This window comes from Acinonyx jubatus, chromosome B2 (genome assembly GCF_027475565.1).
Source record: "Acinonyx jubatus isolate Ajub_Pintada_27869175 chromosome B2, VMU_Ajub_asm_v1.0, whole genome shotgun sequence".
Lineage (NCBI taxonomy): Eukaryota > Metazoa > Chordata > Mammalia > Carnivora > Felidae > Acinonyx > Acinonyx jubatus.
The window spans coordinates 118,965,432-118,984,413 of record NC_069385.1 but is presented as its reverse complement, the minus strand read 5'-3'; the positions used below and the strand labels follow the sequence as shown (position 1 = coordinate 118,984,413).

Here is an 18,982-nt window from a genome sequence, read left to right as displayed (position 1 = left end):
AATCTGCTGCATTTCTATACACCAATAATGAAACAGCAAGAGGAGAAATTAAGGAATGTATCCCATTTATAGTTCCACCCAAAGTAATAAGAGGCCTAAGAATAAACCTAACCAAAGAATTGAAAGACTTGTACTCCGAAAACTACAAAACATTAATGAAAGAAATTGAAGATGACACAAAGAAATGGAAAGACATTCCACACTCATGGATTGAAAAGACAAATATTGTTAAAATGTCTATACTACCCAAAGCAACCTGCATGTTTTTTTTTAAGTTTAAATTATTTTTTAATTTTAATTTTATTATTTAATTTTATTTTTTTAAATACAGGATTTATTGTCAAATTGGCTAACATACAGTGTGTAAAGTGTGCTTCTGGTTTTTGGGGTAGTTTCCTGTCCAACAAGTGCCCTCCTCAATGCCCATCACCCATTTTCCCTTCTCTCCCACCTCCCCCATCCACCCTCAGTTTGTTCTCTGTATTTAAGAGTTTCTTACTATTTGCCTCCCTCTCTCTCTGTAACTATTTTTTTCTCTTCCCTTGCCCCATGGTCTTCTGCTAAGTTTCTCAAGATCCATATATGAGTGCAAACATAAGATATCTGTCTTTCTCTGACTGACTTATTTCACTCAGCACAATACCTTCCAGTTAAATCCATGTTGCTGCAAATGGCATGATTTCATTCTTTCTCATTGCCAAGTAGTATTTCACTGTATATGTAAACCACATCTTCTTTATCCATTAATCAGTTGATGGACATTTAGGCTCTTTCAATAATTTGGCTATTGTTGAAAGTGTGGCTATAAACATTGGGTACATGTGCCCCTATGAATCAACACTCCTGTATCCTCTGGATAAATTCCTAGTGGTGCTATTGCTGGGTTGTAAGGTAGTTCTATTTTAATTTTTTGAGGAACCTCCACACTGTTTTCCAGAGTGGAAAACATTCCCACCAACAGTGCAAGAGGGTTCCCATTTCTCCACATCTTCGTCAGCATCTGTAGTTTCCTGAGTTCATTTTAGCCATTCTGACCAGTGTGAGTTGATATCTCACTGTGGCTTTGATTTGTATTTCCCTGAGGATGAGTGACATTGAGCATCGTTTCATGTATCTGTTGGTCATCTGGATGTCTTCTTTGGAAAAGTGTCTATTCATGTTTTCTGCCCATTTCTTCACTGGATTATTTGTTTTTCAGGTGTGGACTTTGGTAAGTTTTTCTTAATATATTTTGGATACTAACCCTTTATCTGATATGTCATTTGCAAGTATCTTTTCCCATTCTGTCGGTTGCCTTTTAGTTTTGTTGGTTGTTTCTTTTGCAATGCAGAAGTTTTTATCTTGATGAGGTCCCAATAGTTCATTTTGCTTTCAATTCCCTCGCCTTTGGGGATGTGTTGAGTAAGAAATTGCTGTGGCTGAGGTCCAAAAGGTTGTTGCCTACTTTCTCCTCTAGGGTTTTGATGGTTTCCTGTCTCCCATTTAGGTCTTTCATCCATTTTGAGTTTATTTTTGTGAATGCTGTAAGAGGGTGGTCTAGTTTCATTCTTCTGCATGTTGCTGTCCAGTTCTCCTAGCACCATTTGCTAAAGAGAATGTCTTTTTTTACATTGGATACTCTTTCCTGCTTTGTCAAAGATTAGTTGGCCATACATTTGTGGGTCCAATTCTCGGTTCTCCATTCTAGTCCATTGGTGTATGTGTCTGTTTTTGTGCCAATACCATGCTGTCTTGATGATTACAGCTTTGGGGTAGAGGCAAAAGTCTGGGATTGTGATGCCTCCCACTTTGGTTTTCTTCTTCAATATTACTTTGGCTATTCGGGCTCTTGTGGTTCCATACAAATTTTAGGACTGTTTGTTCTAGCTTTGAGAAGAATGTTGGTGTAATTTTGATAGGGATTGCATTGAATGTGTAGATTGCGTTGGGTAGTATTGACATTTTAACAATATTTATTCTTCCAATCCATGAGCATGGAATATTTATCCATTTTTTTGTGTCTTCTTCAATTTCCTTCATAAGTTTTCTATGGTTGTCAGCATACAGATCTTTGACTCTTTGGTTAGGTTTAGTCCTAGGTATTTTATGATTCTTGGTGCAGTTGTGAATGGGATCAGTTTCTTTATTTCTCTTTCTGTTGTGTCAATATTGGTGTATAGAAATGCAACCAAATTCTGTACATTGATTTTTTACCGTGCGACTTAGCTGAATTGATGTATCAGTTCTAGCAGCCTTTTGGTGAGTCTTTCAGGTTTTCCATGTAGAGTATCATGGTGTCTGTGAAAAGTGAAAGTTTGATGACTTCTTTGCCAATTCTGATGCTTTTGATTTAATTTTGTTGTCTGATTGCTGATGCTAGGACATCCAACGCTATGTTAAACAACAGTGATGAGAGTGGGCATCCCTGTCACGTTCCTGATCTCACAGAGAAAGCTCTCAGTTTTTCTCCATTGAGGATGATATTAACTGTGGGCTTTTCATATATGGTGTTTATGATTTTTAAGTATGTTCCTTTGATCCTGACTTTCTTGAGGGTTTTTATTAAGAAAGGATGCTGTATTTTGTCAAATGCTTTTTCTGCATCTATTGACAGGATCATATGGTTCTTATCCTTTCTTTTATTAATGTGATGTATCACATTGATTGCTTTGTGAATATTGAACCAGCTCTGCAGCCCAGGAATGAATCCCACTTGATCATGGTGAATAATTCTTTTTATATGCTGTTGAATTCAATTTGCTAGTATCTTGTTGAGAATTTTTGCATCCATGTTCATCAGGGATATTGGCCTGTAGTTCTCCTTTTTTGTGGGGTCTTGGTCTGGCTTGGGAATCAAAGTAATGCTGGCTACATAGAATGAGTCTGGAAGTTTTCCTTCCATTTATAGTTTTTGGAACACTTGAGAAAGATAAATACTAACTCTGCTTTAAATGTCTGGTAGAATGCCCCTGGGAAGCCATGTGGCCCAGGACTCTTGTTTGTTGGGAGATTTTTTTTTTATTTTTTTATTTTTTTAATATTTTTTATTATGAAATTTATTGTCACATTGGTTTCCATACAACACCCAGTGCTTGGGGGATTTTTAATAATAGTCCAAAGTGTTGGACTATTCATGTTCATTTGTTTCCATATGTTTTTGAATTTCTTCTTTAATTGCCTGGTTGATCCATTCATTCTTTAGTAGGATGTTCTTTAACCTCCATACATTTGGAGGTTTTCCAGACCTTTTCTTGTGGTTGATTTCAGGTTTCATAGCATTGTGATCTGAAAGTATGTATGGTATGATCTCAATTCTTTTATATTTATTGAGGGCTGTTTTGTGACCCAGTATGCAATCTATATGGAGAATGTTCCATGTGCTCTCGAAAAGAATGTGCATTCTGCTGCTTTAGAATGAAAATTTCTGAATATATCTGTCAAGTCCATCTGGTCCAGTGTATCATTCAGGGCCATTCTTTCTTTATCAATTTTCTGTCTAGATGATCTGTCCATTGTTGTAAGTGGAGTATTAACCACATTCTTACTAATAAGATTGCTTATGTGTGTGATTAATTGTTTTATATATTTAGGAGTCCCTGAATTGGATGCATAGACATTTGTAATTGTTAGCTTTTCTTGATGGGTAGACCCCATAATTATTATATAATGCCCTTATTCATCTCTTGTTATAGCCTTTAGTTTAAAATCTAGTTTGTCTGATATAAATATGGCTACTCCAGCTTTCTTTTGACTTCCAGTAGCATAATAGATGGTTCTCATCCCCTCACTTTGAATCTGAAGGTGTCCTCAAGTCTGAAATGTGTCTCTTGTAGACAGCAAATAGATGGATCTTTTTTTTTTTTTTAATCCATTTGGGTGTCCTATGTCTTTTGATTGGAGCATTTAGTCCAATTACATTTGGTGTTATTATTGAAAGATATAGGTTTAGAGTCATTGTGTTATCTGTAGATTTCATGCTTGTAGTGATGTCTCTGGTCTCTTGTGGTCTTTGCAACATTCCACTCACAGAGTCCCCCTTAGGATCTCTTGTAGGACTGGTTTAGTGGTGATGAGGTCCTTCAGTTTTTGTTTGTCTGGGAAAACCTTCTATTATCTCCCCTTCTATTCTGAATGACAGGCTTGCTGAATAAAGGATTCTTGGTTGCATATTTTTCCTATTCAGCACATTGAAATTTCCTGCCACTCCTTTCTGGCCTGCCAAGTTTCAGTAGTTAGGTCTCCTACTACCCTTACGTGCCTACCCTTGTAGGTTAAGGTCCGTTTGTCCCTAGCTGCTTTCAGAATTCTCTCTTTATCTTTGTATTTTTCAGTTTCACTGTGATATGTCATGCAGAAGATCAATTCAAGTTATGTCTGTAGGGTGTTCTCTGTGCCTCTTGGATTTCAATGTCTGTTTCCTTCCGCAGTTTGGGGCAGTTCTCAGCTATGATTTGTTCAAGCACACCTTTGGCCTCTTTGTCCTCTTCTGTAACTCCTATGATACGGGTATTGTTATGTCATTGAATCACTTAGTTCTCTAATTCTCCCCTCATGGTCCAGAATTTTTTTTATCTTTTTCCTCAACTTCATCTTTTTCCATAATTTTATCTTCCATTTCACTTACTCCCCTTTGCCTCTTCAATCTTCACTTTCATCATCTCTAGTTTATTTTGCACCTCACTTACAGGCATTTTTTAATTCATCATGACTATTTTTTAGTTCCTTGACCTCTGCAGCAATAGATTCTCTGCTGTCTTCTATGCTTTTTCCAAGCCCAGCAATTAATTTTATGACTATTATTTTAAATTCTTGTTCAGTTATACTGTTTATATCTGTTTTGATCAGTTCTTTAGTTGTCATTTCTTCCTGGAATTTATTTTGAAGAGAATTCTTCTGTTTCATTATTTTGGCTAGTTTTCTGTCTCTCATGCATTTTAAAAGCTTGTGATGTATCCTGCACCTGCAAGCACTACTATATTAAAGAGGGATCATACACTGTACAGGGCCTGGCCCTCCAGGAGGTGTTTTTTGGAGTGTGTTACTTGTTCTCTGTTGGTGTGACTCTGGTTGCTTTATCTCTGTACCGGTAGTGATGTTTTGAACCCTCCACCTGGTGTGCTTTGATTTGATGATTGAAGTAGCCCTGGAAAAGAAAATAAACATACAAAAACAAAACAAAACAAACCCAGAAAAAACAAAAGACACCAACTACAGAAAAACAACGGGGTGGGGGCATTGTTGATGGAAGAGGCCTTATCCCATACAAAGAGAAATGACAGGGGCTCAGAAAAAGACAAGATCATTGACCAGGCAGAGAAACTATATGGTTTAATCCAGAAAGAGAGAGAGAGAGAAAGAGAAATAAAGAAGGAGTTATAGAACAGAACAGGTATAAAGAGAATAGATTAAATATGTCTGCTTAAACAAACCAATAACCAGAATAACCAGACTAGGAGAGGGAAGAAATAAGAAGGATAAAAGGGAGAAAAAAAAATATATATGTATCATAAGAATTGTCTGAGAATTAAATCAGAAAATGCAAAACCGCTGGGTGCCTTGCAACTCGTGGCAGTGCTGGTCTGGAGGAGGGGCTGTCTGGTTTATCAGTGTCAATTCCATTCCACTAGACACGAAGTTACCAGGCAAGGACGGGTGTGGTTTGGTGTAGGCGGGTCCCACCTCTATTGTGGGCTCACTGTCCCTTCCCTGAAGCCCCGCCTTACTGGTGATGGGGAGAAAAATGGCAACACCCCACTCTCCTCCATGAACTAGTTGTCCCAAACTATTCTGTACAGGCCATCCTCACAGTGCCCTGGGCGCGAATGAGGCGGTTTGTCTCATTCCGACCACTCCAGTGCCTCCCTGGTGCTCAGCTGGGATTCAAACCCCGGATGTCTTAAACGGTCTCACACTGTGCACCCTGGTTCCAGAGAAGTGCCGCTCCATGCCGCTGATATATGGCTTCTGGCTGGCGGGCGCAGGCAGTCTTGCCCTTTGAACCGTTATATACTCTCTTCCCACAGTACTCCAGAGAAGGGATTGCTTTTTCCCACTGCGGACTGTGCCTCTGAACTAGTTAGCCCAGACTGGCTCCCCTCCTCCTCAAGGGTGGGAACAGGGCAGCCAGCCCCAGTCCAGAGCAAGCCCCTCAGTTAGATAATGGATCTTTGTCCATTCCGGTCAGTGGTTTTTCTTTTGTCCAGATACAGTCCTATGCTCCCCCCAGCTTCTCTTTCTCTTTCCTTTGTCTCTCCACAGAAGGGGATCCCTCCCATCTGTGCTTCTGCAGCCCGTTTTATCTCTACCCAATTTGCAGTCATGTACCTATGGCCTGCCAGATTGTCCCCTTGGGCGCCTGGAGACATCTTTGTCACTCTGCAGCCTGGACTCTTGAAATTCAAAGTTCTTTGGCCTCAACACTGCTGTGTTTGAGGGACCAGGGAACTTTGGGTCCCCCTACTTCTCTGCCATGTTGTATCTCCTCGTAATCTGCATGTTTAATTCAGCCCCTATCAAAATACCAACAGCATTTTCTATACAAATTTTAGAAAAATTTCTATGCACATTTTAGAAAAATTTGTATAGAACTTCAAAAGACCCCAAATAGCCCAAGCAACCTTGAAAAAGAAAAGCAACTCTGGACGCATCACAATTCCAGACTTCAAGTTATATTCCAAAGCTATAGTGATCAAAATAGTACAATGCTGGCAGAAAAATAGGCATACAGGTCGATGGAACAGAATAGAAAACCCAGAAATGAATCCACAACTATATAGTCAATTAATGTTCAACAAAGCAGTAAAAAAATATACAGTGGGAAAAAGAGAGTCTCTTCAACAAATGGTGTTACGAAAACTGGACAGCAGTATGCAGGTTCCTCAAAAAGTTAAAAATGAAACTACCTTATGATCCAGCAATTGCACTACTAGGTATTTACCCAAAGAATAGAAAAATACTAATTCAACGGGATACATGTACCCTGTTTATAGCAGCATTGTCTACAATAGGCAAATTATGGAAACAGTTCAAACTGATGAATGGATAAAGAAGATGTAGTATACATACACAATGGAATAATACTCAGCCTGTGAAAAGAATGGAATCCTGCCATTTCAAATGACATGGATGGAGCTAGAGAGTATTATGCTAAATAAAATGTCAGAGAAAGATAAATACCATATGCTTTCTCTCATATGTGGCATTTAAGAAACAAAACAAACAAGTAAAGGAAAAAAGAGAGAGAGGCAAACCAAGAAACAGATTCTTAAGTATAAAGAACAAAGTGATGGTTATCAGAAGGCAGGAGGGTGGGGTGATGGGTGAAATAGGTGATGAGGATTAAGGAATGTCCTTGATGTGATGAGCACCAAGTATCACATGCAAGTGTTGAATCAAAATATTGTACACCTGAAATTAATATTACACCATATGTTAACTAACTGCAATTTAAATACAAACCCATCCTGGGAGGGTCCAGAAGACCTATCTTTCACCAATACTTCAAGAAATAAGTTTGCAAGGGGTGCCCCAGCTAAAAAAAAGAAAATGTGGTACACACACACATGCATACACACACACAGAGGAATATTATTCAGCCACAAAAAAGAAGGAAATCTTGCATTTGCAACAACATGAATGGACTTTAAGGACCTTATGCTCAATGAAATAACTCAGAGAATGACAAATAATGCATGATCTCACTTATATGAGGAATCTAGACAAACAAAAACCTGAACTCTTGGATATAGAAAACATCCTGTAATTGCCAGCGATAGTATAGAGAGTGGGTAATATGGGTGAAGGTGGTTAAAAACACAAACATCTAGCTATTATTAAATAAAGAAGTCAGGGGGGTGTGCCTGGGTGGCTTCAGTCAGTTAAACAACAGACCCTTGATTTCAACTCAGGTCATGATCTCACAGTTCGTGAGAAGGAGCCCCGGGTCAAGTTCTGCACTGACGGTATGGAGCCTGCTTGGGATTCTTTCTCTTACTCTCTTCTGTCCCTACCCTTCCTCCTCTCTCTCTCTTTCAAAATAAATGAACCTAAAAAAAAAAAAAAAAGGAGTCATGGGTATGTAATGTACAGAATGATGACTGCAGTTAATAATACTCAGGTATATTTGAAAATGCTAAGAAAGTAGGTCTTACAAGTTTTCATGACAAGAAAAAAGATTTGTAACTATGTATAGTGATCAATGTTAACTAGACCTATTGTGATCATTTTGAAATATGTAGAAATATCCAATCATTATATGGTATACATATAACTAATATCATGTTAAATATTAATTATTTCTAAATAAAAAACTACTGGCATAAATTCTAGACTATTATTTAAACTGAAAATATAATAATAGAGGAAAAGGAAAAAAAACCTTACCAATTGGTTCAGCAAATCCTGATTCAGAGAAAAAACTACTGTCAGTTCTAATTATAATGTCATATATTATTATATTAACAAACAATTCTCCTGTGGCTAAGTGTCTGGACTCTTTTAGATTTTAGCCATATTCATTGCAAATATATTTTCAGAAATTATTTTCCTTTGTTTTATATTATTAATAATGCCAAATTGGAATTTTGGGCTAAAATATATGCATAATTAATTATTTTAAAGACTTGTTCCTTAAAAAATTTTTTTTAAATGTTTTTTTTGAGAGAGAGAGACAGAGTGCGAGAGGGGGAGGGGTAGAGAGAGAGAGAGAGAGGGAGACAAAGAACCCGAAGCAGGCTCCAGGCTTTGAGCTGTCAGCACAGAGCCCAATGTAGGACTCAAACCCACAAATGGTGAGATAATGACATGAGCTGAAGTCGGATGCTTAACGACTGAGCCACTCAGGTGCCCCAAGTTGTTACTTGTAAATCTAGAGGTAACTAAATCTAGAAACATACATACAAAAACATACATTTTTTTGTCCGATAACCTCTCTGATCTGTTTATGCTCATGAAATACAAATTAAGAAACATATCAGAGTAGTTACAATTGGAATTCATTTAGTGACCTTTGAGGCTTGGACATTCTCCAGATATTTAGTTTGACTTTTCTGTTGGGTGAATTAACTGTACATGTTCTACTGTTTCTCAATAGGAATGTTGCTAACCTATAAAAATGACACAAACATTTTTGGTAGGTCAAACTTGCACTAGCATCTACAGTATTATTTCTACATAGTTGGTGTTGGTGTCCCTGCTGTGTTCTAAGGGAAGATCTGGATGGTTGGGGTTAGGGTCTCCTTACTCTGGTAGAAGAACAAAGCAAACGGTCTTTCTGGAGCCTATTAAGCTCTTACATTATTGCCTATTACAACAGGTTTATATCATTTTTGAGCAAGTCCAGAAGTTATACCTCTTAGTCTCTATTCTTATTGTATTTTTTGTTAACTTTCCCCATCTGTTTGCTTATGTTTATGAATATCACATTGGATTTGGTATCAAAGACCAGTTTGATAATGGCATTTCTTTTAATATGTATGATCTACTAATTTTTATTCTTAATTTTTTACAATATCATTTATTATTTATCACTATCACACAGAGAGGAAGAGTAGAGAAATATCAGAATTGAGTTTTAGACCATTGACATGGTAATAGCAGTAGGGAGTAAAACTAGTTTACATTCTATGAATTTTAGGATTTCAAAAGGAACTTACTAATGGATGATGCAGGTTCTTTAAAACAGAAGGGAAAAAAACAGAGAAAAATAAAGACATAAATAAAGTGTAGTGTATGAAAATATATCCAATAAAGGAATTTCTCTACGTTTTGAGTCAGAACAAAATTGTTACTTATGCAATTTTCAGAGGGTGCCTCCAAAAAGAAATGCAAAGGGATTTCAAAACAGTTGAAACTACTTGTGTTTAATGAAAGATTATTTTAATACATGATTAATCCTGGACATTTGAATGTTCTGTTTGAAGGACTTCTGCTGAGACATCCTCTTCTTTGTGTATTTCATCTTTCTTATCCAGGGCAAAGAGATATTAAAATCTTTTAGGAAGGTGGGATGATGTTACAGGAGTATCTATCACTCTATCTTTTTCTTTCAAAACTGGACTCTTGTTTTCTTTACTGATTCCTTATACATTTTGTTTTGAAAAGGATTTTTATTTGCTTTGTGATCTTTAGTCATATAATAAATGCTTTTAAGCTTTCCTGCAAATTATCAGTAATCTCTAAAAAAGGCTCACTAATATGAGAGGAATACAGGAAGTAAAACAATAACATTAAGATTTGCAAAGTGGATTATGGCTATGCCAGACTTATTTATCAAAAGATCTTTAGGCACATATTTTTCCAGATAGTATCCACATAAAAGTAACTTACTGGAAATGTTCTCAATGGTTCCTGAAAAACAAAAACAAATAAGGGAGATTGGTTTGACCTACTATCATAGGCCTCCCAAAAATACTCCTTTGTGTTGTTTTAACATCTAGCTTCCAAGCCATCTACGATGACCTTTCATTTTGGGATTTCTTGCAGAAACATAGGTCTGTGGATTATTCTTGTATTCACCTCCTCCTCAATGTCTTTACTGACGTTTACTGTACTGTATGTAAAGTTTATTTATCTCTTTAATTCCTTCTTCCTTCCCTCTCCTTTAATTCAAAGACTAATTTCCTTCCCTGTGTCCATTGCATTTCACCTAAAATGTTGGTATTTTTTTCTGTCCTAGTATGGACATTTAATTTTTTTAAATATACAAACCAGTTCTCTTGATATAAAAAGAACAGTGTATTTCTCAGTTTATTCTTTCTACAAACCAGTTGGCTTCAACTACAAGTTAATCACTGATGACTCTAAATTAACTTTTGATCTTCTGAAAGTGAAAAATCTATGAATACAATGTTATGCACGTTGCAGTAGTCTAGTACATACGGGTGTTATAAATAAGACAAAAAATTACTGGGAAGTGGTACAGCTCTACCTGAAATACAAAACAAGTAAACATTAGCCCTTTTCATTAGCTTATTATTGGACTTAAACACTTGGGTATTTTTTTAAATGATCTGCCAGAAATACCAAAACTACTGTCATCTTGTCCTTGTAAATCCAGAGAAGGAAGCTGTTTATTAGGGGTGTAAAATACACAGTCCTGGGATAGGAAAGAATATTAGAGGAATGAAGTCTGTGTGCTCAAAATATATTTAACTGCTCTCCCCCCCCCCCCCCCCCCCCACACACACACACATCACAGTGACTGATTAAGTTTTTCTTCCCAGCCTCTGAGAACTTTCAGAGACTGGAAAACCACTGCTTATTTAACCTTGGTTGTTTGCTATTTTAGTGCATTTATTTTTTCATTTCCTTTTTTATTTTCCTTTTTTTCCAGGTGTCCTCTATTATTTTGAATTTAAAAAGTGGACTAATACCAAAATGCTTTTAGTCTGTTTTTCATTTCTCCCCTTAAGAACTAGTAGACTTTTTTTCCTTGTCAGGAAAAATTCAATGGGGGATGCTTGGAAGTTGGAATGGAAGTCAATGAAAATTAGATCTGTTTCTGCATAACATAATCATGGAATATAATGCCAAAGTAATCAGTTTTGACCCTTCTTCAGCTTGAAGCACTCAATAATTAAAAAAAAAAAAGCCAAACAAATGACGACTTCCTGGCTGATTCAGAAAATCTTAATTTATAGAAAAACAATTGCCATTTATTATTAAAATATAATATTTTATTACCTTAGCAGGCTAGCTATAGTTTGCTACTTGGGACTTTTCCTAAATTATGCTTAAAACATCTCATGCAGTTGCAAATAGCTTGCTACAATTTTTTTCTTTTGTACTATTTTCTTGGTTCATGTTCAGTGAGTAGCTAGAGGTTAATCATTTTGAAGTCTTGTTAGTTACCTTGAAGAAAAACATAGTGTCTTTCCTACTCCTACAACATTTTTAGCCTTGCTCACTTATTTTTTTTATTTTTTTAATGTTTATTTATTTTTGACAGAGAGAGAGACAGAGCATGAGTGGGGGAGGGGTAGAGAGAGAGGGAGACACAGTATCTGAAACAGGCTCTGAGCTGTCAGCACAGAGCCTGACGCAGGGCTTGAACTCACGGACAGCAAGATCATGACCTGAGCTGAAGTCGGATGCTCAACCAACTGAGTCACCCAGAGGCCCCTCACTTATTTTTTTAATGTTTGTTTGTTTGTTTATTTATTTATTTATTTATTTATTTTTGAGAAGCATGAGTGGGGAAAGGGTAGAGAGAGGAGTCAGAGGATCCCAAGTGGGTTCTGTGCTGACAGCAGTAAGCCTGATGTGGGGCTCAAACCAGGGAACCTTGAGATCATGACCTGAGCTGAAGTCAGATGTTCAACCAACTGAGCTACCCAGGTGCCCGTAGTCTCACTCATTTAATAAACACTAAATCATAAATTAATGAGGTTATAAATTGCATTTATTTAATGCTTAATGTTTATTCTTGAAATTTTCTCTTGACTGATTTCAGGGCTCATGTTCATTAACTACATGAATCTCCATATGTTCCTTGTTGACATACAATGACAACATTTGAGATTCCAAATGGACTGAATCTGGCTTCTCACAGATAACATGCTTTTTTCTTCTGAATATGATTATTTCATGCTCTCACTTTTGTGGGGGAAAAAAAGTGAATTTTCTTTCTGGGGACCATTTAATTTATATTCTTCACCTTTTGCTGTGGCTAAAAACCACTTAGGAGCCTAGCAAAAATTCTTATTTAGATTCCCTGCTCATTCCACTCTTATTCACTTTGAATTCAGGATTAAATTATGTTTGATGTTGATAAGAAATTTAGTTGATTAGAATTTCTCATAACTCATATCATCCAATAATCAGTATGCTTAATTCAGAAAATGAACAGACTCATGGATGGGTGTTTCAGGATCTTCTCAGATACAAAGAAAACATAACAAAAAATGTTACTTGTCTAGGACATGAATGCCTTCTTAGAGGCATGGTAGGTTTCCTGGATTAAAATCAAAGTTACTATTTTTTCACTTCCCAGAAGATGTCTCAGAATACAGAAAACGAGAGTAGAGTGAAAGCTCTTTTTACTACTTGACCCATTTTGCTGACCTTTGTGTTCTTTGTTGGAGGACATCTGCTGAAACCTCTGTAGAGGTGGGCAAATTCCTTTGGGTGCCCTTATGTTCCCATCTACTGCAGGAGGAAGGTAGAAAAGCTATTAGAAAAGTAGTAAGTTGTTTAAACATTTCAACTTTAAAAACAAAAACAAACTTCTTATGTCTCAAATTGGACTCTCTCTATAGATTCCAGTCTATAACAGTGAGGCAAGGTTTTATTTTTATTTTGCATGGATGTGTGTTTCTGTTAGTCAACCCGGTATTTAAACTCTCTTGTAAACCCTCACAATCTAAAAAGTTCTGATTAATAGATGTGTAACCTAGAATGGAAAGTAATATTATGATTTGCAAAGTGATATTATACAGGTCTTCATATACTTGTTTTTGAAATATTCAGATTGAGATAAATGAAAATGACTTACCGTAGGCTTCTTAGAGATTCTTAAAATACAAAAACAAATAGAAGAGTGTGGTGGATTGACTAATGGTCTCCCTATTGTGTTTTTCAAGGTGAGCTTTAATATCTAATTCCTTAGTGCCCCACAGCTTGGAGTCCTGCTGTCATGGCCAAGTAGGGACAGAAATATTGCTTTACACTTAGGTGTATGCATTATGTTTATGCTAGTCGTTAAAATTTCTTGCTAATTACAAAAACAAAAGATCTTAGTATGAAGGAAAGGCAGAAGAAGAAATAAAACATGGATATATATAAAGCTGGACATCTTAGGAGCTAGCATTAACAAAAGCAAATCATATAACTAAGAATTAATTCCAACTTTTCTCAGCTCTTCCTAAGTTAAGGCAGAAACACATGCCTGCGAGGAGACTTCAGGTTTTGATTACACTGGCCTTTAGCAAATGTACAGCATAAAATCATAATAGTTAATTTTATAAATCACTTGCTAGGTGTCGTTCTACTCTTCACAACAATCCTATTATTCTTCCCATTTTACTGATAAGAAAACTGGGTCCAGTAGGGTAAAGTAAGTTGCCTGAAGTCACACAGTTATGAATTTGAGCTAAAGCATCCAAGCCTCTGTGAGCCTTCCTTCCAGCATGCGGAACTGCTTCCCTGCATCCCAGTTAGCTGTGTAGGGGCTATAATATTGCAGCTTTGCCTTTCTTTTTTGAAACACTTTATTTTGTAGAGATGTTTAAAAGTCACACTTTTGGGGCATCTGGGTGGCTCTGTTCATTGAGTGTCTCTTGATGTCAGCTCAGGTCATGATCCTGGGGCCAGGGGATCCAGCCCCATGCCAGACTCCATACTGAGTGTGGAGCCTGCTTAAGACTCTCTCTCTGTCTGGGGCCCCTAGGTGGCTCAGTGGGTTGAGCATCCGACTTCGATTCGATTCATGATCTCATGGTTCATGGTTTTGAGCCCCACATTGGGTTCTGTGCTGACAGCTCAGAGCCTGGAGCCTGCTTCAAATTTTGTGTCTCCCTCTCTTTCCCCTTCCTCTCCTGTTCATACTGTCTCTCTCTCTCAAAAATAAATAAACATTAAAAAAATAAAAAAAGATTCTCTCTCTGTCCATCTGCCCTCCTCTCCCCCACTTACACACACACACACTCTCTAAAATAAAAAAAAATAATAATAAAATAAAAAAGAAAAGTCACGCTTTCTCCCTCATTTTTGTTTTTAAAATAAAATCGCCTTTTGGCCTCCTTTGGCCTTTCTGAGAGGCCACAGAATTGTAAACTAGGAGCCTGTCAAATCTAATTAATGCCAGATCTGGGATTGAAATTGGGTTTGTTCTATTCTTAGGTTTCCCCCATGTTTCTATCCCTCTTCAAGCTTTCTAGTAGTGGGAAAAGTGAGAATGGTAAGCCTCTGCCATTTCACAAATGTTTATTAGGTATCTGCCAAGGTCCAGGCACCATCCTTGGTACTGAAAAGAGTAGAGCAGAGTGTGCCTACCCTTGAAGGACTTGATAGTGTCATAAAGTTGAAGTCAGCAGTTATGTTAAATGATTACAGAAATGTGTAATTACTTTATTAAAGTGTGGAGCAAGGTACTAGTGGAACACTACCCAGTTAGGATATCTTTTAAGACCACTTCTTAGGTAGGAGAGCCAGGTTCAATGTAAAGATGCCTTGGGGCTTAGTGCAGTGGAAAGAGTATGAATATATGGCATAAAGACATGAATGTGAAAGGTGAAACTGTGGCAAAAAAGAAAAGGTGGAAGCTCTTTTTGGTCTTGAAACTTTCAATCACAAACAGTATTATGAAAAGTTGATGTATTTGACCTCACAATTTTTGTTCAAGACCGTTCACTTTAGATAAAGTTCAGGGACACATGATTCATTGGGAGAAAATATTTTCTTTTTTTTTTTTTTAATTTTTTTTTCAACGTTTTTATTTATTTTTGGGACAGAGAGAGACAGAGCATGAACGGGGGAGGGGCAGAGAGAGAGGGAGACACAGAATCGGAAACAGGCTCCAGGCTCTGAGCCATCAGCCCAGCGCCTGACGCGGGGCTCGAACTCACGGACCGCGAGATCGTGACCTGGCTGAAGTCGGACGCTTAACCGACTGCGCCACCCAGGCGCGGGAGAAAATATTTTCAATGTGTTAAGAATCACACAGAATGAATCCCTGGAATGCATAAAATGCCAGAAAATCAATAAGAAAGGTTCCAGAAATGTAATAGGAAAATGGGCAAAGGATGTGACTGGATTACTTTTAAAAGGTAAAAGCCTGAGTGGTTAATAAGTACGTGTAGAGAAGTGCTTCACCTCGGAAGTGGTCAAGGAAATGTAAATTAAAACAACCAGGAAGGAGGAAGTACCCATCAGAAAAGCAGAAATCAATGTTCCTGCACCTGCTATTTTCACTCTGACCACCAGAGTTCTGCACTTCAAACTGTTTTACATCTGTGGCATTCCTAAAGATCATTGATGATTTTTTAAGAAAATGAAAACCCCAAGGAAAAAATATGAGATTACTTATGGTGGCTTTCTATCCAACAAAACAGTAAGATGTGTAAAAGATGTGGGGTGAGGGACACTTTCTCTTACAGTTGGAGTATGTGTAAATTGTTGCATTCTGCAAACAACTGGAAATAAAAAGACTGTCTATTGGTATAAATTCTAGAGAAATCCCTCCTGGACACATGAAATGACAAGGGCTAGATGGTTGACCTCTGTGTTGTTTGGGACTTCAGGGATTTGGTGCCACCTTTGGAGTCTATCATTGAAGGGAAAGGACGAGGACAAAGTATTTTGGTAGGCAAAATCTCTATTCTTTTAATTCCTTCCATATACACTGCAAAGTTCAGGCATCCTAATGATATTATCAACATTAAATATTTGTAATCTTAATTTTTATTTCTTTTTTCTCCTTGCTAATTTACTTACCTAACCTTTTAATTTTTTGTACACCATCGGTGTTGTTCTTTATTTGATGTGAACTTTATATGTGTTACTGACCTATTATTGTTCCTCCTTACTTTCAGTATAGTTTATATTTCCCCATAATCTTTAATAATAGATTCTGTAACAAAAAGAGTGGGATTGAATAATATGAATTTATCTAGAATTGAAAATGCCAGGGAGAGGGAACATTCTGGTAACTGGAAAATGTAAAATAAACCAGAAATTGGAAGTTGAAAACAGTTTACTGTATGCTGGAACATCTTGTATAATTCAAAGACAAAGAAGCACATTACTTTTTTCCCCTTGTGAGTTGTAGAACGTTATCACTGATAGCCCTCTGGGGAAGGAGATTGTATCCGTCTGCTGCACACTAAACCTTCTAGTAGCTGAGATGAAAGAGCCATCCTCTCTCCTTTTCTCTGAGATTCTAACAGAAGAAGTACTTTAGAAACTTATCAAAGCTCACTTGGTTTCAACCTTGCTACTACCTTCGCCTCCTATATTTTACTCTCCCTGAATTCTTATTCCTCTATAATGAGAACCAAGTAATTTGGAATTCCTGGTGGAGATACTGTTAATGTTCAATTCAAAAATTCACTACCCCTGCTGTCTAGCTTTTAATAGTAATACATTAGGGTGCTACATTTAGAGTTTATTGGTTGCTTCCACAGTTTACTTTTCATGACTTATTTCTTGTTTTTTGCCTCTTTATTTCCCTGGCTAGCTTCCTTTTCCTGCTTCCAGTTCATCTCACCCAAAATTTCATGGTTTGTATCTTTTCCCTGGGTGAACCTCTTTTTGACACTGGAAAGAGAGTTGATTTAACAAAGTCCTCAACTTATTCAGTAAGATTAAATTTTAAGCACATCATTAAAATTTGGTACAATGTTATCTTTTATGCTACTGAAAAGGAAAACTCAGTTTAATAAAAGTCTGTAATACTGCAGTATATGAAAATTACAAAAAAGATAATAAACTTACTTAAGGGTGGAGCTGATTTTGCTGAAATACAAATACAAGCAAAAACATTGTCAGTCTTTTGTGTGTACAATACATTTACCCAGTGTTAATCTTTCTCCAGGGGTCTTTTAAATACATTTTAAATATTCATTTGTTTTTGAGAGAAAGAGCACATGAGCGCACAGGAGGGGCACAGAGAGAGGGAGACAGAGGATCCGAGGTAGGCTCCATGCTGTCAGCTCAGACCCTGATGTTAGGTTCAACAGACGCGGGGCTGGAACTCATGAACTAGTGAGATCATGACATGAATGGAAGTCCTACGTTTAACTGACTGGGCCATCCAGGTGCCCCTCCCTAGGGGTCTTTTAAAATAATACCCAATAACCATCAAAACTGCTGCATCAATTACTTTGCTTTTTAAAAAAAATTTGTTTAATGTTTATTTATTTTTGAGAGACAGAGAGAGACGAGCATGAGTGGGAGAGGAGAAGAGAGAGAAGGAAACACAGAATCTGAAGCAGGCTCCAGGCTGTGAGCTGTCAGCACAGAGCCTGATGTGGGGCTCCAACTCATGAACCTTAAGATCATGACCTGAGCCGAAGTCAGACCCTCAACCGACTGAGCCACCCAGGAGCCCCTGCATCAATTACTTTGATGCTTTAACCCAAGGAAAGGGATTCTTTTATAAAAAAAATATATTCTATCTGGAACTGGAAGACATGCTAGGTGTTCATGATCTAGCTACTAAACTCCGTTGCATCCCTCTGGAGATTCCCCACCAAACGAGAAGCTTATATTTGTGTCTCTATCAAAGGGAGGTTCATTCCACTCAATGGTCACCATTTTTTCTTGGGCCTAGACTGGTTAGCACAAAGTTCATAAATAAATGTTGGAGTTTCTTTCTGTTCTCTCTGGGACTAGAAAACCTTTCATAACTTGGCAAAACACTAGTCATTTAAACCTGACAGCTTTATTTTTTCATTCTCTTCACTGTTCTTGTTTCCTGCTCCCCTACTTTGTTTCTCTAGTTACTTTTATTCCACAATCCTCCAATAATTCAAATACTAAAGTATAAGTAATGTCAATCTTTGTCTTTCCTAATCTTTTTATTTACTTTTTAAACTGGTAGTCTTTTCTTATCTTCAGGTTGATTTTTGTTATTTGGAATGAAAAGCAATTAGAAAGAAAATCAGTTTTTGCATACAGAAATTTAAAAAAAACATTGAAAAAAATGAATCTCACATTCATCTGGAGCTAACTGACCTAACAAAGTGAGAAACAGATAAATAACTTATTGTCTAGTCCCACAACTTCTAATTTAGAAAGGAAAAAAAATTGACATTACTAATTGTAATTTATTGCCTTATTATATTAACAGCCCAATTATTTCTCCACGGGTGAACATTTGGCTTCTTTCCTATACCTTAGGCTATATTTATAGCTTATTTTTATTTTTATTTTTATTTTTGTTTCCTCTTGTGTTATTTTCTTGACTCCTACATAATGTGTGGTTACTTGGTCAAGATATCTAGTCATTTTGTGGACTTGCTGTTATCCTTAGAAATTTGTCTATTTGCTTTTATAACCTTGCTAT

At 37.0% G+C, this 18,982-nt stretch overlaps 1 protein-coding gene across 1 annotated transcript in view; it reads right to left on the bottom strand.

Annotated features, from left to right (window-relative positions):
- LOC113598917 (uncharacterized) overlaps positions 1-13,116 on the bottom strand; it is a 42,201-nt gene extending 29,085 nt beyond the window's left edge. Inside the window, exons 1-3 of the mRNA XM_053222980.1 lie at positions 13,042-13,116; positions 10,886-10,906; positions 10,306-10,326 (exon numbers count right to left, since the gene is read on the bottom strand). Of these exons, the coding sequence (XP_053078955.1) occupies positions 10,306-10,326; positions 10,886-10,906; positions 13,042-13,066 (67 nt within the window). The 5' untranslated portion in view covers positions 13,067-13,116. The remainder of the gene's footprint in view (positions 1-10,305; positions 10,327-10,885; positions 10,907-13,041) is intronic.
- Between the last annotated feature and the right edge of the window lie 5,866 nt (positions 13,117-18,982).